Genomic DNA, 23,470 nt, shown 5'->3' with positions numbered 1-23,470 from the left:
TCGTCTTTCTGGCAGAAGCTGATGGGTTTTCTAAATGTCAAGGTCAATCTGGCATCAGCAAGACACCCGCAGACCAACGGGCAAGCAGAGAGGGTCAATGCCATCATGCAGCAGTACCTGAGATGCTATGCCAATCAACAGCCTGCGACGTGGGTGGATTACCTGCCGCTAGCCGAGTTCGCTTACAACAACACGAAGCACGTGTCCACAGGAGTGACGCCGTTCTTTGCCAACAATGGGAGGAATCCCAGAACCTTCCCGGGACTGGAGAGAGTGGGGGAAGGAGAACCACAGACGGCGGACGCGTTCGCGTCAGAGCTGCAGGCGGTCCACGATCAACTCAGACGGCAGCTGGAGCTAGCTAAGCACGCCTACAAGGTGCAAGCTGACAAGCACAGGCGGGTTGGCGAAGTGATCCAAGTGGGAGACTGGGTCTGGTTGGCAGCCCACGCAGTGCCGACCAGGTCGCTTGCCAAGAAGAAGTTGGGGCACAAGCAGATCGGTCCGTACCAAGTCGAAGCGCAGATCAACCCGGTAGCCTTCCGACTGGCGCTGCCGGAGGGTTCCAGAATGCATCCGGTGTTCCACAGGTCGGTGCTCACTCCCTACAAGGCACCTCACAGGTTCCAGGAGCCAGGGACGGCGCCAAGTCCGCTCCGGGAACGGACGGAGACGCGGGAGGTGAAGCACCAGGACCACATCAACGAGGTCACGGAGATTTTGGACTCCAGATGGGGGGAAGAGGGAGTCGAATACCTCTTAGCCAGAGAGGGCACCCGGGCCAGCGCCAATAGCTGGGTACCAGACTACGCTTTGGAGGAACCCCTGCTCAAGGACGAGTTTCATGCCCTCTTCCCACACAAACCCATGCCAGCGAGCTTCTTCGACGACTGGTTGTTCACACCCACACTTTCTTCCAGCACGTTCCATGGATTCGACTCAGAAGGGGAACCCGCACGGAGCACCCGTTCCCCAGAAGGTTCACCGGCAGGTTCGGCATCAGGCAACTCGTATTGGTGGGACGATCGACCAGAGGAGCGATGGCGCAGGAAGTGGCTGGAGATGCCAGGTCGAGCGACCGACGCAGAGACTGACATGGACGTGTTCGGGGAGGACCTCGGGTTCGAGCACGGCGGTACAGAGATGGAAGAGCAACAAGTCAACGTCGACGACCGCGAGGGGGAAGACTCGGAGGTCTTCAGTTGGCGGCCACCCACGGGGAGCGACCTGTATCCAGCATTCCCTCCCATGATGATGGAGCGCCCAGCACCCACACCTGACAGCGGGGAGGGGGGAAGGGGGGGCTTCGAGGGGGGGATGGATGTCAGGGGTTCAGAAGCAGAGACGCAGAGAAGGGTGGAAACAGAGAGCGAGGGGGAGGAAGCCGAAGGGAGAATGAGTGATGATGACGACCCGAGATCTCCAAGCCTAAGCAGTGAGTCAGAGGACTCCCAAAAGGGAGCCCCAGTGAGCAGAGCAAGGGGGGGATCCGGGGGGACACCCCAGGAGGAAGGGAACAGAGGAGATTCAGAGAGCAGCAGCTGGAAGTCGGGACCCACGCTCATAACTGAGGGCGGCAGCAGCTGGAAGTCGGGACCCACGCTCAAGACTGAGAGCAGCAGGGAGGAAGGTAGCCAGGCATCGGGTTCCGGAGGCTGTCAGCAGGAGGGAGGGCACGAGTCAGGGGTGGTCACGCCCTCCTCAGAGAGCGAGGCAACGGTTAAGAGGAAAGTAGAGAGTTGGGCGCGCGCGCCAAGTTCAAATGCAGCGGAAGCTGGAGCAGTAAGCAGCCCGGAGAGTGAGCCAGGTCCTAAAGCCCGCCGCAAGGAGGCAGAAGGATCAGGGGGGTCAGCGTCAGAGGAGAGTAGAAGGGAGGAGGCCCAGGGGGGCAGAAGGACCCAGAGACGTAGGGAGAGGCGAAGGAGGTGGAGCAAGGCTAGGGTATTAAGCTGGTGTGCAAGAGGCGGGGACTCAGACGGGTCTTCGCCGACCTAGAGCAGAAGGTGTAGAGCTGCACGCTGCAGTTCGGAAATGAAACCTGTAACTCAATAAAGACTCTTTTAAAGTGGACGCTGTGTGGCGTGGTCCTATGTGAGCTGGGACCTGGTAGCAGCACTGACACTATTGATTTAGCATGTTTAGAACTTTTCTGAAGTTCTGTCAGCGTGCAAATACTGAAAACCCAAGTATTACTAAATGCCTTTTGACTTTTCACACAAAACTTAATTAAGAGATGTAGCAGTATGGTTGCTCATTAATCATACGTTTGCTGCCCCTGTAGTTCTGCTGCCCTGAAATCCATTAGTCTCCAGCCATGTACCTGCCAATGTACATCAGCATCTGTGGCTTCTTACACTGCTCTGGGTGAAGGAATAACAAGGGCAAGGCAAGTGATGTGGTTCCTTCCACTTGCCAGAGCAAGTGTGGTAGGAATGCACACTTATTTAAAACAAGACTGCTTGCACATTGACACTCTTACTCCAATGTGGGATGGTCTGTTTGTTACCAACATTAGAATTAATGCTTTCCTCTCTCCCCACCCCCTGTTTCTTTATCATTTCAGCCATGGCCCAGCGTGTCCAATCTTGCTAAGGATTTCATTGACCGTCTGCTCACAGTGGATCCTAGTGACCGGATGACAGCTCTTCAAGCCTTAAAGCACCCCTGGGTGGTCAGCATGGCTGCCTCTTCTTCCATGAAGAACCTGCACCGCTCCATATCTCAGAACCTCCTCAAGAGGGCATCATCTCGTTGCCAAAGCACCAAGTCAGCCCAGTCCACCCGCTCCAGCCGCTCCACTAAATCCAATAAGTCCCGGCGGGTACGGGAGCGGGAACTGCGAGAGCTGAACTTGCGCTACCAGCAGCAGTACAATGGCTGACAATTCAGCAGGAGGCTGCCTGGCTTGTTCTTTCTTTGTCATTGGGACATGTTCTGCACTGTGTTCACTAAGTGAGGGGGCCCCAAGCTCCAGCCCTCTTCTCTCAAAGCCCAACTTCCTATGTCCATCTTCCTGCCTTGGGAGATGCAGCTTTAGGGATGCTGCTGCCCCTGGGAGCACATCTCACCTGTGTAGGGTCAAGGGATTAGAAAATCCTGCTTCTTGGCCCAGCCCTGGAAAAAAAGTCTACAGTTAGTTGCCTGAAATACTGGAGCCACGCAGAAGAGTCCTTCCCTAGCCAAGAATCTTTGCTACTCCTATTTATTGACTCCCAAGTTTTATCTAGCCAGCCTCTGTTGCTACAGGGTCTGGGAGGGGATGATTTAGGCCAGGGTAGCTAACATGGTACCACCCAAGCGTTGTACTACAGCTCGTCATCTCTGTTGACTGGCCATGCTGACTGGGGCTTATGGGAGTTGGAGTCCAGCAATAACTGAAAGGCACCACATTGGCTATTGCTGACTTAGGCTGTTGGTTAAAATCAGGATCATGGAACCCCATGGGTCCACAGGTGCAGAAGGAGATTACTGAGTTCCTCTTCTGGCTGCAGCCTTTTGCACTGCATCAGACATTGCCCCAGAAGTTTTTGTGACATCAGTTGGGGGTTTTCTGCACCCAAGAGAGGGGGAAGGGGAGCCTATAAGTCCCAGTGCATGTGTGGAACTTTGAATCTTGGGCTATGCACTTTCACAGTTTCAGTTTTCACTTGGTTTTACACTTAAATGGCTGCTTTCCATCCATACAGCTGTGAAATGGGGACCAAATTCTCCTTTGATACTTGTTGGAGGAAATCAGAATTAGTGCTGCTCCTCTCACTGTCCTGTGTGTTGAAGGCCGGAGAAATGGTTGTGCCTTAACTACACTCATTTTGTTGGCTGGGGAATGGCTTTTCCTCCCACTTTTTTTGAGCCTTATCTTGCTCTCTGTTGTATCTTTCCACTTAACGCTGGAATGAATTATAGGAAACCCGGTCATCATTCTGACTCAATCAGTGCTCAGATGTGTGACTCAGTACTGCAACATTGCAAGTGACTGAGGAGACATCAGACAGCTTTCTTCCCTCTTCTGACCTCCTGTACACACACCGGGGGGGGGGGTCTCTCATCACAGGGGTGACATCAAAAGCCTGTTTCTCTCATTAAAGGCTTGAGTGGGTTCAAACAACTGCTGTGCTTGCCTCTACAGCTGGCACACTGGGGTGCAGGCAATTCAGCTTAGAATCATAAAATCACATAGCTTAAAGGGACCCAAAGATAATCTACGCTGCATGCCCCCCCCCCCGGATTAACCCACTTTCCCTTGGTTTTAGTGTGCTGCAAATAAAGAGCCAGGGAGCAAATCAGGTGCTCACACCAGAGCTGCCTCCTGAATTAAGTAATATGAAAAAAATCTAGACAGCAAGCTTGGTGCTTATTACAGCAGCAAATTGCCAGAGTCAGTAGCCAGTCTGAGCAGAGAGACAACATGTTTCTGTAGGGATTTTCTGTCTCCAGTTAGACTTTTATCTAAAAGTGCAGCAAAATGATGTAATGAGGTACCAGAGTCCTGAAATAATAGGATGGCCTGGGGGTGGGATAAATTTATTTGGGATCTAGGAGCAAGTCTTGTTATTCTGCCCTTTCATTCACCCCAGTAGATAAGGTCAAGAAAAAAGGGCAGCTATTGGAGTTTCCAACCTTAAATCAATATTTCTCTGTCCTGTTCATGATTGGCATTGTGCCCTCACATCAGCTGCTCTGTTTCACAGAAACCAGCTACTTCCAGCCTCTGGTGGCACATCCTGTTTCTGAGAGCAACTCTCTTGTGCTGGTTAATGTGTCAGGATACATTGTCAGACATCAGCTTAAGGACATTGCGTCAGTCATGGTAGGCAGGTGGCCATATCATTTTGGGCAGTTAAATTTTATTGACGTCTACAAAGGCACTTCCTGTCCCAATGAACAGTGACTCAGTGGAGGTGTTAAGAGTAAAGGTGTACGAAGTGTCTGGGAGTGATACCATTGCAGTGGGGTAGCCCTTGGGTGCTCCCAAGTGTGCATTTCCCCATGACAGAGAGGGAGGGAGTGATGGTGCTACAGTAGCTGTGATGTTGAATCGCTCATTAGTAAGGATGTGAGTCTGCCTTGTCCTCACCTTGTTGAGACATCAGCATTACATAGGAAAAGTAATGTAACACACAGCTTGTGTGCTTAAGAAGCTTTAATCCACTACAGTGGGATTGATTCATGTCCATGTGTTCCTGCAGTAGTTCTAGAGGTACATTATGCAGAACCAGTTTCTCAGCCCAGGGTGACATCTAGTGGTCCAACATACTCTCTCTGTCAGTAACCAGGCTCCTATTGATGCTTGGCTTTATCTCATACAGTGGTTTCACTTAGGTTACTTTGCAGTTGGAGATGCACCTGCTATTTATGTGTCACCAGTGAGTATTGCCCACTACTGGTGGCACACTGGTCTTTCCATTGACTTTTGTGGTGTGCATGTGACTGCTTCAGGAGACACCCCAGCATGGGTGGTAGTGGTAAAGGTCTCTGCCTTGTCTCTTTACTTCCAGTCGTCTATTCTGGATAGGACACCAATTTCATAGAGGGTTATTCCTTTAGACTCACTCACACCTTCCCCCACAGTTATTTCTGTTACGTGATGGGGAAATTGCCAAATGTGAGGTGCCTATGTTCAACAGCCCTGGCAGTGAGAAATTTCTGTGTTAAGGAATTATTAAGTTTGTAGGTCAAAAGAAAATGACAACATGACCTCCCTGTTGTTCCGTCCTGGATTGCAGAACTCCTAGTCCATGCTTTTGCTTCTGCTCAGAGTTCATGCCAGTGAACCGGATTCATTGTGTGCATTTGCTTAAAAACAAAAAGCAACAAGATGGCAACACTTGGGTACTGAATTGTCTCTAGGTGTTGACGTTGGTCTCTATCTTATACCACCCCTTCCCTCCCTGTTGGAACAGTAAATATTGTAAATATATTGGAACTTAGCAATACTGTGTAAAAAACAAACCAACCCATACAGCATCTCGGATCTAGTGGTGCAAAATCCACCTATCCACTGTGGAATGGGATAAGGTCAATGATTGCCACTTCAGAGAATGCCAGCTTCAGATTATGTTACGTTTTTGTTGATAAGAGAGGACTCACCCCAGAGACATAACTGGGAATGGGGATAGGGGTATCATGGACAAGAGGCAGCTTCTAACTGGGTTGTGCCATTTGAAATGAGCCTGGAGATTCTTCATGATTACTTCCTCCTACTGGTTTCCAAGTGCTCCGTGTACAGGAGTTCCCCTTCTGTATCAGCAGATTCTTCATGATGACTTCCTCCTACTGGTTTCCAAAATTCCCCTTGCCCCTTTGGATAGTACCTTGAAGTGTAATTGTGCCTTAACACCAGCCAGCAGGGATAAGGAGGTGTATTCTGCTGGGACAAAGGGCCTTGGGGTAGTTTAATCAGAAAGGGGACAGGCTAGCATCTGCTATGTCTCATCTTAGTGTTGGGAAAGTTACAGATAGGTAGCCATGTTGGTCTGCCATAGTCAAAATAAAAAAAAATTCCTTCCAGTAGCACCTTAAAGACCAACTAAGTTAGTTCTTGGTATGAGCTTTCGTGTGCATGCACACTTGGTATCTGAAGAAGTGTGCATGCACACGAAAGCTCATACCAAGAACTAACTTAGTTGGTCTTTAAGGTGCTACTGGAAGGAATTTTTTTTATTTTGGGAAAGTTAGTTTCTGTTGCTATAAAGGCAGTGCCCCAATCATTAATGCCTAGTTCTTTGAAGTCCCCCACTCCCTATGGGACCAAGCCCACACTCACAGTGGATAGAGGCTTCCTTGCCCTCATAGCCTTACTAAGCAAACTCTGATGGCCAGCTGTAACAATCTGGAAGAGCTGGGTCTTCCAAGGGAACCTTTTGGCTTGGTCCTTCTAAGCTGCGGTGCTTCTGTTTTGAGGTGCACTGGAATGCTTCCAAATGGAGTTTTTTCCTTTTCTTTTTCTGGACTCATGTATGCTCCTACATGAGTGGGATTCAAGAGGTCCTTAGGCTTACAAAACCATTTCCACATGCATGTCAGATGGTGTTCCCTCCCTCTTCAACTTTTCCTGTGTCCTCCACTCCTTGTACAGCATTGAAGACTATCCCCAAGAATTTTGGGGAGTAGCTTGTTGAGCCAGCACAGAGGTCTTCAGTCATAAAGGAGAGCCTCCCAAAGTTCGCACGATAATTCATTGCATGGTCATTTTGGGTCCTAGCCAGTGCTTTTTTTTCTGAAAAAAAATGATTGGGGGTACTCTCATTCTGTCTGAGACTCAGGAAACACCATGACAGGAAATGAGGCCGCCATCGGAGGTAGCAACAGAACTGACAATTCACCGTGCTAGAGAAGAAACTAAAATTTTCATTTTTTTTATTTTCTTCTCCCGTTAGATTCACAAAATGTTTAGGGGTATGCATACTCCTACATCCCCCCCCAAAAAAACCCCACTGGTCCTGGCCATGGAGCATGCCTGAAACTGGTAAGCCAGATGGAAGATATGTCAACCCTGTGCTGATACCAAGTTGGGGAGACAGCAACATGTGTAATGCAGCCACTTTGAGGTTCCCCCCCCTACAATTGAGTGATTTATAAATTTTATGAAATAATAATAGAGTTGCTACAGGTAGCACAATCTGCAGGAATAAATGTCTCCCCCCCCCATTCCACACCCTCCTTTCTTCTCTGATGCTGTGGAGCAGTTTTAAACCCCCATCTGGAAGCTCCCTTGGTCTTTATTTCTGATGTGCTGATTACTTTATTCATCTGTTGAAGAGTTATATGGTCCCTTTCTTAGAGTGCAGATGCCACTGCTACTGAAATATACTGTGACTGAAGCACAGACTTCTGCATGAGCTGTCCTTTGTCCTCATCTAATTGCTACCTTATAAGGAAAGAAGTCTGGTGGGGAAGTCCCTGATGTGATGGCATGTGAGGGAGATAGTGAAGGCAACATGGCACTTTTTAGCTGCCATAATGTGTATTTTGGCCCTCGGCTAACCAGACAGACAGCTGAACCTGCCATTACATGAGTCTCTGGTTTGGTGGCCAAGCAGTGGCCTGGGATGCCCTGGCTGAGGCTGCATACTTCTCTGACACTAACACCAAAAGTATGGGATTGTTTTCATTGCAGTTGAGTGAAACGTGTTTGTCAACCATGTTGTTTAATCCAAATATGAATGAGACAGCTGAGATGGTCCTCTGAAAAATCTGTCGGTAGCAAATGCCCGCGGGGAGCACTAGAAAAAGGTGTGTGTGGAGAGAGGAAGGAAGGAAGAAAGGAGGGTGGCTTGGTTGTATCATTCTGCCTATGCAGATTTTCCATACCTTTTGAAAAGTTGCCTGTTCTGCATGCCTTATGCAATTTTCATGCTGCATTTGCCAACCAGTGCCTTATCTAAAGCAATCAGTCTGTGCCCTCAGAAATCCAGGGTTCATTTGCAGCCCTGAGTCAAGATCCAAAGAACTGCACAATTAGTAATGCACATCAACTAGTCTTCCATGTTTGTGTTTGTCGTACTTCTGTTTCCCCCTTTCCCCCATGCTCTGCTACAGACAGTTTTTGAGCTTGGGAGTCTGCTATGACACAAGGGCCTCCGGTTCAAAGGGAGGAGCAATAAAATAAAAAACTCTCCCACTGGGCACTTTCTAGCCTGACACTGTTCTGTGGATCTCAGCTGTAGCATTTCTCCCCCACTAACAGAGACATAGCAAAGAATGTGAAGTGCATTAATTGAGGGTGGCTATCCGAAATAACCAGGTGCCCTGCTTTCTGGTTGGGCAGCCCCTGTGTTGAAAAATCCATTTGTCTCTTCTTTTCCATCACTCGGTCTTCTCTTCTGCTTCATCTTTGCTCGTCTGCCTCTGTGGCATGTAATGAAAGGTTGTTTATAAAGTTGTGGATTTCAAGCTTTCCACTTGCAGTGTGCATTCGAGCCCAACTCGTCTGCAAAGGAACCCTTCCCTGCTTGCCCATCAGAGAACCCCAGCACACTGCAGAGGATTCTGGGGTTTGTAGGGCATGCCCTGAGCAATGGCTGCTGGTTAGGCCTTGTTGGGTGTTGCCATTTGACCTGTACTAAAGTAGAATGCCTTAGAACACAACACATCTACTACTGGCTATGCATTGCTGGGAAAGATTGGTAGTGATGGGCAAGCTGCCTATTGGGAAAGCTTGTTTGCCGCTACTGATTTTTCTCACTAATAAGTATTCAAAGAACCTCTGGGTTCTTGGAGTACACTTTGAAAACCACTGTTTTAAATAAACAAGGCTGCAGTTCTATAGCCACTTACCTGGGAGTCAGCACCATTGAACTCAGTGGGACTTATTTCTGAGTAGACATGCACAGGACTGCACTGTGTAAGACACACTGTCTCTGGCTGTGGCATTTGGACTGGGGGCGCGCCACCTCTTGGCCTCCACCTGCCCTTATCTTCTCCCCTGTCCTGTGAATGGTTCACTTTTGACCCTGCAGTGCTTCTCGGAAGTCCTCCACTACAGGTCTTAAGGAACTCGCTTTCAATTTTCAGACGTTCTCCCCCACCCCCTGCTCATCACACTCAAGTTGCCAAAAAAGATTGTTCCTAATCTCTCTCTCCCTGTTCTCAATGGGACAGTGAGATTTTACTTTTTGTCTCAAGTATTCATGTCTGTGATTTTTGCCTTAGGTGCCTCTTTTATTTTTTACACTATGGAATCTCTCCTTTTTTAGAGTGTGATTTGATACATGGCAATTAACCTGTAATGTTGAAATTAGTGTATAGAATTATTTATTTTGTGTATTCCGTCTGTTTTTAAATTTGTAAAAGTATTCTGTTTATTCAGTAAAGTGTTGATCGTCACTTAGTGGTCAGTGTATTTCATTTGGGGGATGTGGTGTGGTGACTGCTTTATTGAATACATTGTCAATGTCCTCATATTGGTTCCTTTATGTGCATTTTAGTGGATGCTCAGGCATGCTTTATGAAGGGAGCCCTCTCAGGATAGCAAACGTTCCTAATCTTTCCTCTGCTTTTCTTCCACCTGCATCTGTTTGATATTTCTCTTGGGATATCAATTACTTGCTGAGCACAGGATGGAGTACTGTATGTGCCCCCCCCCCCGGATGGAGACCGGAGCAAAGTGGTTTGCATGGTGTGTATTTCAAAGGTATTTTTACTGGCAATGAAAGACTGGAGAGTTATTATTATTATTACTATTATTATATATTAAATTGTTCAGCTTCCCAGCGGCATCTACCTAACTCATTGTTGAAAATGGAACCTTGGTTCAATCCAGCAGAAATCACATGAGCTTACCACTCCTCAGTTGAGTTCCAATACATAGCCACAAACTGAAAGTGTGAGAAGTTATGCCTGAGAAAATAAATGTTGTCATCCAAGATTTATTGTGTCCTCATCACATTTTCATGTGAATCTATGCCACCAGAGTTCAGACTGTTGTATTCCGTATCTGCACATGGAGGCAATTAGGATCTTTGTAGGTGCTGTGTTGTGTGAGAAGCTAAGCTACATGGATGGGTGCTTCATCTGAAAAAAATGCTTAACACATGCTTTTGGAGAAAGACACTTTCAGCATAGTGCTTCCTTAGTATCTCTGACTCTCTTTGAGTTAGCACTCTTACCTGGCAGGAGGAAGCGCCAGTCCCTGCAGAATATAGATAATAGATGTGGCGATACGGTTGCCCCAGTATTGCTGGCACTAGCTTACTATCACCAGGGGTAGATCCACCTGCTGTAGATTGGCAGCTGAGCCACTTGCTACTGAAACAAGTCAACCTCAGGTAGGGAAAGGTTAGGCAAAGTGGTGCCTGGTGCCCATTCAGACTGATAGGGTGGAGAGCAGGAAGACTCAACCGTAGGTGGAGCCAGAGCTAATGGCAAGCAGAGACAACTCACTGGCTTTGTCCATATTCTCCTGCCTGCTGAATTCTACAAGAAAAACACAAAGAGTGCCATCCACTCTTATGTAGGGCGGGGCTCACCACTCCCCCCCTCCATTTTATTCATGTTGGCACCCCTGGAAGCAGGGCCATTCCACTGGCTCTGCTCCAATACAAGCTCCCTCAGGCACCTTTCTCTTGCAACTGTGACCTGACTGCAGCTGCTTATCTTGTCTCCATCAGTCACTACCCAAGGAGAGGAAGGAAGCAAAAACCACAGGTGGCACAGACCTGATTTGGTGATACACTGGCCTTACTCACCACAGATAGTGCCAAGCAGGTCTAGGTAGGCAGCAGCTGTCCACAGGAAAGCCATTTCAGTTCGTGCCCCAAGGGAACATCAGATCTCCTGGTACCCCTCATTCTATATGGGCTCCTCATCTGCACTAAGCAGCTTATTGGCAGCTGCACTCCTCTGTGTGTCCTTGAGCTGATAATAGCAGAAGGCCCAATTTAGCCTTGTGTTAAGTGCAGGTGCTGGACCAAAACGCTTCCTCACCAGGACCCACAAAGCCTCCAACAGTATCTATTTCTCAGAAGAAGAAGAAGAAGAAGAAGAGTTTGGATTTGATATCCCGCCTTTCACTCCCCTTCTGTCTCTTTATGAATGGGAAACACAACATTCAGAATTAGGTGTGTGGTTTTTAATTCCCGTGCTTAATGGCTCAGCTATAGAACTATCTGAAGAAACATGGTGTTCTGTGCTCCACACGTGTCCCAGTGGTGAGAGTTTGCAAGCACTGGGAAGAGAGATTGATTATTGAAACACTTTTAAGACTGCAGTTAAGTGAAAAGAAAGGGTTCTTCGAACAAGTCAGTACCCTTAACAAATGACAGTTCCCAGGAGTTTTTGCTGAGAGCCATGGCTGTTAAGTGATATATCACTGTTTTAAATGTAAGGTGAAGGTGTAGCCAAAGGTGTCACTCCAAAGCAGCTCTTTTCACCCAAAAAAGCCATTGCATGTAATAGTGCAGTGTGACCACGGCCAGGACATCAAAGCATACTGTAGTTCCTTCTCAACACTTTAGCAATTGAGTGTGATAGGCATGCATTCTCTGTTGGCGTGTGACTTGGAATAACAGAGTTTTTCCATATTTGTCTATTGCAAAACAGTTGGGAAGTCCTAGATTGAGCAAAAGAGAGAGAAAAGAGGAAGCCACCTCAAAAGAAATGTTGGGTTCTTACCATTTTTGAAAATGTGGTAATTTATGTCCAAACTGCATCAGTTTCAGTCATTTCCCCTTTGCACTAGAGCTCTACTTACACTCGTTCTCTGACACCTATTTGCAAAGGCTGAGCTCTGCAGGAGGCACAGGATGGCTTTTCTCAACATCACAGACACACACTTGAGCAACGCGGTGGCAGAGGTGTCATGGGTGAAGGCCAGCTTGCTTCCAAGCCTCTTCCTCGGGGCTTGCTTCCTGGTTGGCATGCCTGGGAATGGTCTTGTAGTCTGGACGGTTCTTACCAAGTTCCCCCAGCGCTCCTTCACCATTATGCTCATCTTTAACATGGCCTTGGCTGACTTAATGGTCATGTTGACAGCACCATTCTGGATCTACTATTTTCTCAACAGCTGGGTCTTTGGAGATGTCATGTGCAGACTTCTCCTCTACCTCGTCTACTTAACTGTGTATGCCAGCATCTTCTTCATCACCCTGATGAGCCTGCACCGCTTTGCTGTTGTGGTCTTTCCGTTCACCTCCCAAATGTGGCGGAGGCCACATGTGGTGTGCAGGACTTTGCTGGCAGTTTGGTTGCTGGCAGGTGTCTTTGCATGCCCAACTTTGATATCTGCATCAAGCCTGAACAAGGTTGGAGAGTGTACGGATGAAATATATTTCTCAGATGAGCATCGCCTTGTGGTCAACATTCTGGAGACCTTATTTGCCTTCGTGATCCCGTTTTCTATTCTCTCCATCTGCTACACCTGCATGATGAGAAGGATTCGGACACTGAGACGCTGCAAGGAAATGAAAACTGGGAAGCTGGTTGCAGCTGTGGTGGGTGCCTTCTTTGTGTGCTGTCTTCCTTACCACATCTTAAATCTCATCATAATCTCTGCATTGTTGCTGAAATATTCTCAACCGGAGAAGGCAAAGGCCTTGCTAGAGACAGCTGAAGCTCTAACAAACCTTCATGGGTCTGTAGCTTTTTTAAGCAGCTGCCTGAACCCCATCCTCTATGCTTTTGCTGCCCGGAGCTTCCGTGGGGGACTACGAGAGACCAATTTTGCCAAGTTATTTGGCAAAATGCATGAAGACACGGAGGAGAAATCTACTAAGGACATTACTGCTTCAGCGCAGGCTCTGTAACTCCAGGGGAGTAAGGGAGTAACTTTAGAATAAAATATTCCTCCTCTGATATGAGCATTTTCTGTATATATTAATAAACAAAGGAAGAACCTCAGAGGTTGCTGGGGTAAAATAAATGGATATAAGACCAAGGCAATGCTATTGTGGCACCTGGCAATCTGAGGGAGACCCAGAGAGTTTTTGTGTGCAGCAACAACCTTATCTGTGATTCATTAGCTACTTTCTAATGTGGAGAACTCTTTATGTCTATCCTAGCCAAGCAACTTTCCTCCTTGTACCCAGGTAAACATATTCCGGGAGCATGTAGGTTGCAATGACAGAGCTTCCGTACTTAGCATAAACATATGTTGCAAACCAGTTGAGTAGTCCTAGTTTGAGTACAAGAACAGAAAGGGGAAGCCCCCCTTCAAAAGCAATGTTTGGCTTTTACCAACATTTTGAGAAAATGTGGTAATGTACCTACATCATGTGCATCAGCCCCAGTCATTTCCTTTCTGCACTGGTGTTGTAGTTTCACTCATTTTCTGACACCTATTTGCAAAGGCTGAGCTCTGCATTGGCTCCCCCCAATATTACAATAATGTATGGGAACAACACGGTGACAGAGGTGTCATGGGTGAAGGCCAGCTTGCTTCCAAGCCTCTTCCTTGGGGCTTGCTTCCTGGTTGGCATGCCTGGGAATGGTCTTGTGGTCTGGACGGTTCTTACCAAGTTCCCCCAGCGCTCCTTCACCATTAATGTCATCTTGAACTTGGCCTTGGCTGACTTAATGGTCATGTTGACAGCACCATTCTGGATCTACTATTTTCTCAACAGCTGGGTCTTTGGAAATGTCATGTGCAGACTTCTCATCTACCTCGTCTATTTAACTGTGTATGCCAGCATCTTCTTCATCACCCTGATGAGCCTGCACCGCTTTGCTGTTGTGGTCTTTCCGTTCGCCTCCCAAATGTGGCGGAGGCCACATGTGGTGTGCAGGATGTTGCTGGCAGTTTGGTTGCTGGCAGGTGTCTTTGCATGCCCAACTTTGATATCTGCATCAACCAAGAACAAGGTTGGAGAGTGTACGGATGACATGTATTTCTCGGATGAGCACCGCCTTGCAGTCAATGTTCTGGAGATCTTGTTTGCCTTCGTGATCCCGTTTTCTATTCTCTCCATCTGCTACTCCTGCATGATGAGAAGGATTCGGACACTGAGACGCTGCAAGGAAATGAAAACTGGGAAGCTGGTTGCAGCTGTGGTGGGCGCCTTCTTTGTGTGCTGGCTGCCTTACCACATCTTAAATCTCGTCATAATCTCTGCATTGTTGCTGAAATATTCTCAACCAGAGAAGGCAAAGGCCTTGCTAGAGACAACTGAAGCGCTAAACAACCTTCATGGGTCTGTATGCTTTTTAAGCAGCTGCCTGAACCCCATCCTCTACGCTTTTGCTGCCCGGAGCTTCCGTGGGGGACTACGAGAGACCAATTTTGCCAAGTTATTTGCCAAAATGCAGGAAGACACAGAGCAGAAACTTACTAGAGAAGGTACTGCTTCAGTGCAGGCTCTGTAACTCCAGGGGAGTAAGGGGGTAACTTTAGACTAAAATATTCCTCCTCTGATACGAGCATTTTCTGTATATATTAATAAACAAAGGAAGAACCTCAGAGGTTGCTGGGGTAAAATAACGGATGTGAGACCAACACAATGCTGTTGTGGCACCTGGCAATCTGAGGGAGACCCAGAGAGTTTTTGTGTGCAGCAACAACCTTATCTGTGGTTCATTAGCAACTTTGGAATGTGGAGAACTCTTGACGTCTATTCTATCAAAAAAACTTTCCTACCTGTATCCAGGCTATTACCTGCTTACATTTTTGCTTTGCGCAGGACACCTCACAATATCTCCATGAAAGAACCGTGAGCCCTGGCTGCATTAAGATGTGCTACCTCTACTCAGTCCTTCTTAGGGATGGACAAATCTATCAATTTCAGTTTCTCCAACTTTCCCATTTTTTCAATCTTAAGTTCAGTTCTTCACATTTCCATATCAGTTAATTTTTTTTAAGTCCTCATGAATATTCATCAGCATTTTAGCATGGATTTCTCTTAGTAACTACAGTTTTGTATGCATTTTAACCTAATATACACATTTTTGCAAAGCTATTTTCACCAATAAATGCAGACTGGTGTTTTATTTTCATGAATATAAGCAATGATATGCACATTTTCATCTAGCACTTGCATTTTGTACCTATTACGTGGCTGGAGAACTGCATTGCAAAACTGGAAGAAGTGCAGATTTAAATGGCTGTGTTTCACTTCATGTATCTTTTTAGAAAAATTCAAATTAGGTAGGTTCATCTTCAAATGTGAATGAATTGAATTTATCCCCCATGCCTAGTTCTGCTGGCTACTTGGGTACCCAAGATAGAAGATGCTCGTGGCAGGTTCTTTCCCGAAGTTTTCCAGTGCTTACAATAATCAAGTCAAACTTCTACCTGTAGAAATTGCTGCAGAACTGAAATTGCTGACCAGAGATATCACCTTGAAATATTATTGTGTCTGGTGGGAATCTGTTTTGGCTATCCCACTATCCCAGCATTCCTTTGCTAAAGCCCAAACTTTGAAAGTATTTTGAACAAGAGCAATAAGCAGCAATACTTTTACAATACTTATGTTGAGTTAATTCATATATTTTTTTTTAGTTTTTAAAATTTATTTTCAAACTGTGAAAAGACAAACATCAACTTTCTGGTTATTGTGCTAATTTATCATTGTTGATTGCAACAAGAATTTGAATGCCCCAGCAGGGGGTGGGGATGGAATGGGAACTAATGCATGATAAAGTTATCATTCAGAAGTTAAATGGTTGGTGTTAAAATGTTTGCAGTTTGTGTCTATCTATCTATATGTCACATAGATACACAAATACATGGTACAGGGAGGGCAGCATGAGACACCTAGTTTATAACTAACTAACTATGTGACCCCTGAGCATCAACGGCTTCTGCTGCTGCCGAAAGTGCTCAAGATGGGGTATTATTGCTTGGTGATTGTTGCTAGGGTCAAGATTTAATTTTGAAGATGTATTATTTTGGGTGTTATTAGTCCTCATTAAAAATTATCAGTGGATTGTTTCATCTTATTGTATATTTATTAATAAGAGATGTTTTCATTAGCCTATATAACTATTTACATGTTGTTCTGTCTTGTAAATGCTCGTGAATTATGTAAACTTTTTGAAATTGTAAGCTACTTTGAGCATGATCTATGATGAAAAAACAGCATACAAATAAACAATGATGACACATGGGAATGGCTGACAACTTATTTTCTCATCTTGGGTAGACCTCTGGGTATAGGGTGGTATATAAATTATGATGATGATGATGATAGCAGCTGAGATGATATGATGCCATGTTCAGGTAAATTCCACTTTAATTTGCACTAGCTGGGCCCTACCTGGAATACTATGTCTAGTTTTGGATGCTTTAAGAAGTATTTATTTAAAAAACAGAATAGGTTTAGAGGAGGGCAGTGCAGATTATCCATGAGACAGGAAACAGGTTGTTTAAGTAAAAGTTGAAGGAACGTGGTATATTTAGCATGGAAAAGACCTACCAGCAGTGCTCCCCCCCCCCTGAAGGTTCTCAAGGGTACACAGTACTGGCACTTTTTTTTTTTTAGAAGAAAAGCACTACCTACCAGGGACATACTAGCCGTCTTAAAATACTTGAAGATCTGACATTTCTTTGCTACCCCAGATTAGGGCTATGTACACATTAGTGCCTTAAAGTGCAGCAAGGGCATTCCCCCCCCCCCCCGCTGTGTTTCAAGTTGCATTTGTACTTTCTGTACCCACCAGAAAGTAAATGGGATGTCTTCACCCAATGTGCTTTACCTGCTTTGTTTCCCCATACCTGAAACCCCCACAACTCCTATTCAAGGAAGCTGTTATCTGTGCATGCTGCACTTGGGGGCACTTTTCCTTATCATTTTTCATGAGGCTGGTAGTGCTAAATCCCTGAAGAGAAGGGACCGCATGGAGATAATTAAGGGAACACTTTGGCCCTAAAAGGCACTGTGAGGAAGTGTGGTTTGTGTGGCAATTTTTGGAAATGCAAGTTCCTGTTTTTGTTGAAGCTGGCGAAAGAGCATAATTTCCTCTTACATTTTCAGACATGGAATCAGGGTGGTTGCCTTGTGTGTGTGTGTGTGTGTGTGTGTGTTTGTGTGTGTGAATGAATGAGGGAAGACTTCCAGTTGTGTATGATATTTGTAGTTAACAATTTGGAATGAGTTGTTTTGTTTCCTATCCCTCCTTCTGAAAATAAAACAAAACTAGGTTTCGGATTTGCACAGCAAATCCTGAACCAAGGAGTTAAGGAATTTCCAGTGTCACCAAAGTGTTTACACTTTTGACATTTCCTCACCTCAGGGTCAGCCCAGGGAAGAAATTAGTTCAATTCATAATTCAAACCTACAAAATTTGCACTTCTAAAACCTATACAAACTAAAACAGATCTCTTTCAGATGTCACACTTCTCCATATTTTGCAATGCAATTTTGCAACTCCAGAATGCATACAAAAATGTGTATATTGGTCAAAACAAGATACAAAAATGTGTTCTATTAGGACAAAATAACTTGCAAAAATGCAAATACCGGTACTTGGCACAACTGTATATAAGTTTGTTTATTGGGAGAAATGCACATAAAAATACCTAATAAATTTCCTGCAGACTTGCTTTTTAAGAACATTATAGACATATCTGGAAATGAAGCAAATAGCCTCAAGTTCAGAGACTGGAAACAAACTTTATGTGACTGGCTGTTGCAGCCTTCCGACAATGAGGAGAGCATGACTCTAAGCTCTACCTGGGTAAAATTAGGTTGCTTTGGTTCCTGAGCACATGTTTGCTTAAATAGGGCCCTCTCACTTCATCTGTGTTAGGTAAGAAGAGAGTGGCCTCAGCCAAACAGAACCTTCAACTGTGGTTTAATGTTCTAGGAACATTAAACCACAGTTATAGGAACAAAGTAGTGAGGTTATGTGGTTTCTTTCCCCCCTTCCCTCCTCCATTGCTTCTGCTCTCGACTTGTCATGCCATCTGAACATGACAAACTGTTCAGTGTTAACTATGAGTAAGTGAATGTTGTAATACCATTATGACTTCGAACCATTGTTTGTTACATGCAAGTTCCTGCCTATTTATCATTTCGTTTACTCTGACAAGTTTGAAGTTGAAGGGACATAGCCCAAGTTAGAAATGACTGACTGGCTTTCTGTATGTTTCTGAATCATGAATTTACTCCTAGAATAAGATTTTATTGTACAGAGTCTGAAGCTTTCTTACAGGAATTGATAATTGAACTTTGCTGGTAACACATGATTAGTATGCTGATCTTTGCATGAAGTAATAGGAACTCAGGATATTTACTCATCCCTTCCAGGACCAGTTGGTCTTCAAGAGATGGAGGAGTGGGTCTTTGGGAGTGGAGTCTATGGGATGCAAGCCTGGGCAGTGTGTATGGAGGTCCTGGGCTGCCCAGACAACAAGAACCACCCTGCTCTTGACCCCACTGATGTGGTATAGAGGAAAGGAAAGCAAGACAAGACATTTGGCATCAGTAAGTTGGCAGCAGGAGTTGCCGGAAGGAGGCATACAAGATGCCATCCAACCGCCTTAGAAACTCCACTCTGGATTTGTGTAGGAAGAGTTTAATTATGTGACGTGTGAAAGAAGTACTTCCTTTTGTCTGATTTCACTACCACTGAATGTGGTGATGGCCATTAGCTTGGAAGGCTTTAAAAGGAAATTAGATAGATTTGCAGAGGATAAAGCTATCAAAGGCAGTAACTAATCATTATTTAAATAACTAGGTTAATAGGCATGGGAATTTGTGTATGAAAGTGAAGTTCAACATCATAAGAATTCAGGATTTGTGGTGATTGTCTTTGCATTCCAACTCTGATATTCACATAGAGCCAGAAGGTGAAAGCTGAAGGATATGATGGATTGCATGAATTTCTTGAGAAGCTGTGTTACTGCATCACCCACGGCCATTTCCTCTGCATTTACCATGAACCTCTATATAAGATGGTGCTCACTCACTCTTTGCAACTGCTAATCCCCGAATGAGATCCACAATGGCTCTCAATAGTTCTACAGAGACTGGATTGAACAACACAGGGATGGACACTTTGTGGGTGCAGCACACTTTGCTTCCAAACCTGATTCTTAGTGCTTGCTTCCTGACTGGCATACCTGGGAATAGCTTTGTGCTCTGGATCATCCTAACCAAGTTTCCCCGGAGATCATTCACCATTGCACTCATCCTGAACTTAGCCATGGCTGACTTAATGGCATTGCTCACAGTGCCATTTTGGATTTATGACTTTGCGACCAGCTGGAACTTGGGAGAGGCTTCTTGCAAGCTCCTTGTGTACTTTAACTATTTAACTATGTACGCCAGTATCTTTTTAATCACCCTGATGAGCCTGCATCGCTTTGCTGTGGTGGTTCTTCCAGTTGCTTCCAAAAGGTGGCAGAGACCGCATGTGGTATACATAACATTAGTGGCAGTTTGGTTGTTAGCAGTTGCCTTTGCATCTCCAACTCTGATATTCACATCGAGCCAGAATGTGGAAGGAGATTGCTCAGATGACGTGTATGAGGCCCAATGGCAGCAGATTGTGGATAATGTGGTGGAGACTTTGTTCAGCTTTGTGATCCCCTTTGCTGTGATTGCCATCTGCTATTCCTGCGTGGCAAGGAAGGTTGGGACTCTGAAATTCCATCAGAAGATGAAGACCAAGAAGCTGATTATTGCTGTGGTTGGGGGCTTCTTTGTGTGCTGGCTCCCTTACCACATCTTCAGTCTCCTCACAGTCTGTGCACTGTTGCTGCAAAGCACCTTCCCAGGTGTGGCAAAAACTCTGGATCATGCCGATAAGGTTATCTCAAACATTCACTGGGCTGTAGCCTTTTTAAGCAGCACTGTCAACCCCATCCTGTATGCCTTTGCTGCACAGAGTTTCCGTGGGGAGCTACAGGGGACCAGTTTTGCCAAGTTATTTTTCAAGCTGCATGAAGACACTGATGAAACATCTGCTAACACTACAACCACCAAGAGGTAGGGCAGATTCATAACAAAAACTTCTTGGTTTGAACTGAGTTTCATCCATGTAAGCACATGATCATGGATTTCAACAGCTCTGGGGGTAATAGGAGTAGTAGCAGCAGGGAAAGATTCCCTCAGGGTCTTGTCTTGGACCTGTCAAGTTTCTATGTCCATAGCAACCACATTTCTGGTTTGCTCACAACTATCCCATGTGGAAAACTCCGCCTGTCTACTGCAGCCCATAAACACTCCTGCCTGCCCCCAGTCTGTTACCTGCTTCTTATTAAAGTCTGTAAAATATTCATTTTGTCCCAGTCCCTTCCAGCCCTCCTCAGAATATGCATCTGTTAAGAGCAATGTGCCTTAGCAGGCCTGAGGTGTCTTTCCTTTACTCCCTCCTGCTTGGCACTTGGGTACCGAGGGCAGAAGGTGAATGCAGCAGCCCTTTTGTCAAAGTCCTACTGATGCTAAACAGAAAAATGGAAGCCTCTAGTTTCCAACGGTTCTGGTATTCATTTCCAGTGACAACGGTATATCTGAAGCTAAACTGTCTTGGCCCAATATACTTGAAGGAGCGTCTCCACTCCCATCATTCAGCCTGGACACTGACGTCCAGTGCCGAGGGCCTTCTGGCGATTCCCTCCCTGCAAGAAGTGAGGTTACAGAGTACAAGGCAGAGGGCCTTCTCGGTAGTGGCACCTGCCCTGTGAAACGCCCTCCCATCAGATGTTAAGGAAACAAACAACTATCTGACTTTTAGAAGACATCTGTTTAGGGAAGTTTTTAATGTTTGATGTTTTATTGTATTTTTAATATTCTGTTGGGAGCCGCCCAGAGTGTCTGGGGAAACCCAGCCAGATGGGTGGGGTATAAATAAATTATTATTATTATTATTATTATTATTATTATTATTATTATTATTATTACCAGTGCTTTTTTCAGGGGAGACACACGCAGGGGTACGCATACCCCTAAACATTTTGTGAATCTAAGTTTGGCCTCATCAAAGGGCAGTATTTCAATATGAGTAGGAAAATGAGAGTACCCCTAAACATTTTTTAAAAATAAAAGCACTGATTATTATTACTACTACTAAAAGAGCAGGTGGGTGGGGGATGGAACCTGGTATAATATAATACTGTATTTTATAAGATATCTAAGATAATATGAATATAAGATATTAAAAGCCCTTGTTTTGATATTAGCCTTACAGGTATGACGTTGGTTTGATGTATTATTGTTGAGAGTAGGACTTATTAAACTACCTGATGTAGTCATCCAGCAATTCCTGCCCACCCAATGTGCCAGGCATCAGTACATTTGATCTCTGAAGTGTCCCACCCAATCTGGGCTGTGGTGGAGTTCAGCATGGACTAGCAATGGCTTATGGATGGCACCAGTCTGTGGACCACCACTTTGAGATAGCACTGGTCTAAGATGTTGTTGTTGTTAATACCCCGCCCCTCAGCCTGGGTTGCCCCAGTCACTCTGGGTGGCTTCTTGCAGGCTTGCTTATAAATAGTCTATTTATTGTTCACTCATTGTGAGGCTTTTAAATGTTATAAACCGCTTTCAATAGGCTTCTCCAGAAAAGTGCCTTTAAAATATCGTGAAATAAAATAAATGGACCCAGTCTTTGTTGTGTGGCATTATGTTTGCAGGTGGAACATCCCAGCTGGGGAAACTCCTGTTGAATGTAGGCATGAAGTCACCCAAGATGAAACATGAAGCAGCATTGCCTTGTGCATGAACTCTCATCATTTGCATACAGCATATAAAATGAAGGTGGGAATAACTAGTGCTTGTGGTTGCTTGGTATTCAGTGAAGTAAACTCTGTGCATGTTCAGAGGCAAACTTTTCTTTCTTATAACTTCTCTTAAGCCTGGCAGTGCTACATTCCTGGAAGAAGAAAACAGTAGTTGTCATGAGGGGGCAACTGCCACCAAGCCCATTTGGGGGAATAACTTTTTGGCAGGATTATTTCTGAAGTTCCAGACCAGAGTTTGATATTTATTCTGCTGCCAGGTATGTTCCAGAGGACAGGTGCTCTCAAAAGCAGGCTTTGTCAGCCAGAGACCAAGCTTTAAATCAATTTTTTTGTTAGCCACCTTGCACTATCTAATCCGCTCAGAACTTTTAATTGAACAACATCATACTAAGAATGCATAAACAGATGTTAACTCACTTTAAGGGAACATAGGAGATAAAAGTCAACAGTAAACTTATTGAAAGCTAGACATATCTTTCAATATATTGAAAAAGAATTAAAACATAAGAAGATGATCCTCACTGGATATGAAGAAATAACATCATTTGAATCACATTTCTTGAGACAGTTATACCATTTTCTTTTTTCTCTTTTGGGACTTGGGTTTGTTCCTTTTGCATCCATCCAGTGTAAATAAAACTATGTATTGTGTATGATAAAAAAAATCTTATTAAAAATATAACAGGTTATTAAATGACATAACATAAGAAACATTTCTGGTTGAAAAAGTCTCCAATATGAATATGCGATGTTTTCTAGAAAGAGAATCCAAAGGCTTTATTAGAAATCAGTATGCTTATAACAGACATTCAAGGGACCGTAGCCTTTTTAAGCTGCTCTCTGAAGTGCTATGTGGCACTTCCATGGGGGACTACAAAAGGCCAATTTTGCCAAGTTATTTGTGGATGATAAATCTGCTAAGGATACTACTGGTGCAATGTAGCATTTGTAATTCCAGATTTAGGCACCATATGTGCAATACATTTGAAGTGGCATTATGCCACTTTTTAAAAGTCATGTCATCCCCCAAAGAATCCTGGGAACTGTGATTTGTTAAAGCTGCTGAAAGTTGTTAGGAGAGCCCTATTCTCCTCACAGAGCTACTGTTTCCACAGTGGTTGAACAATACTTTTTCTTAGGGAACTCTGAGAATTGTAGCTTTGTGACAGGAATAGTAGGCCTCTTAACAATCCTTAGCACCCACATGGGAACTATTTAAGGGTGCTGGGAGTTGTGAGGAGACCCTTAACAAACTACAGGTCCCCAATTTTTGGGGGAGAAGTCATGTGTGTATATGGGAACTTTAAATGGATGGTGTGACTATAACTTAAAGCAACACATCAGCTCTATTTT

General features: G+C 45.0%; 3 protein-coding genes across 4 annotated transcripts in view; all 3 read left to right on the top strand.

The window, feature by feature from the left end:
• Positions 1-4,037, top strand: part of PSKH1 (protein serine kinase H1) — a 34,300-nt gene extending 30,263 nt beyond the window's left edge. For both annotated transcript variants that reach the window (XM_082229362.1, XM_082229363.1), the window contains exon 3: positions 2,564-4,037. In XM_082229362.1, the coding sequence (XP_082085488.1) occupies positions 2,564-2,881 (318 nt within the window). In that variant the 3' untranslated portion in view covers positions 2,882-4,037. The remainder of the gene's footprint in view (positions 1-2,563) is intronic.
• Positions 4,038-11,964: 7,927 nt separating this feature from the next.
• LOC309535870 (leukotriene B4 receptor 1-like) lies at positions 11,965-13,241 on the top strand (the record flags this gene model as incomplete). The annotated part of the gene is made up of 1 exon (XM_082229382.1): positions 11,965-13,241. Exon 1 carries the CDS (start codon positions 12,243-12,245, stop codon positions 13,239-13,241), a length of 999 nt encoding a protein of 332 aa, XP_082085508.1. The 5' UTR covers positions 11,965-12,242.
• Positions 13,242-13,811: 570 nt separating this feature from the next.
• Positions 13,812-16,535, top strand: LOC309535871 (leukotriene B4 receptor 1-like). The gene has a single exon (XM_082229383.1). It carries the CDS (start codon positions 13,822-13,824, stop codon positions 14,794-14,796), a length of 975 nt encoding a protein of 324 aa, XP_082085509.1. The 5' UTR covers positions 13,812-13,821; the 3' UTR covers positions 14,797-16,535.
• The last annotated feature ends 6,935 nt before the right edge of the window (positions 16,536-23,470 follow it).

Source organism: Podarcis vaucheri (assembly GCF_965113315.1).
Source record: "Podarcis vaucheri genome assembly, chromosome: 7".
NCBI classification, from domain to species: Eukaryota; Metazoa; Chordata; class Lepidosauria; order Squamata; family Lacertidae; genus Podarcis; species Podarcis vaucheri.
Note: the sequence above shows the minus strand (reverse complement) of the source record. Positions and strands in the feature narration are given on the sequence as shown.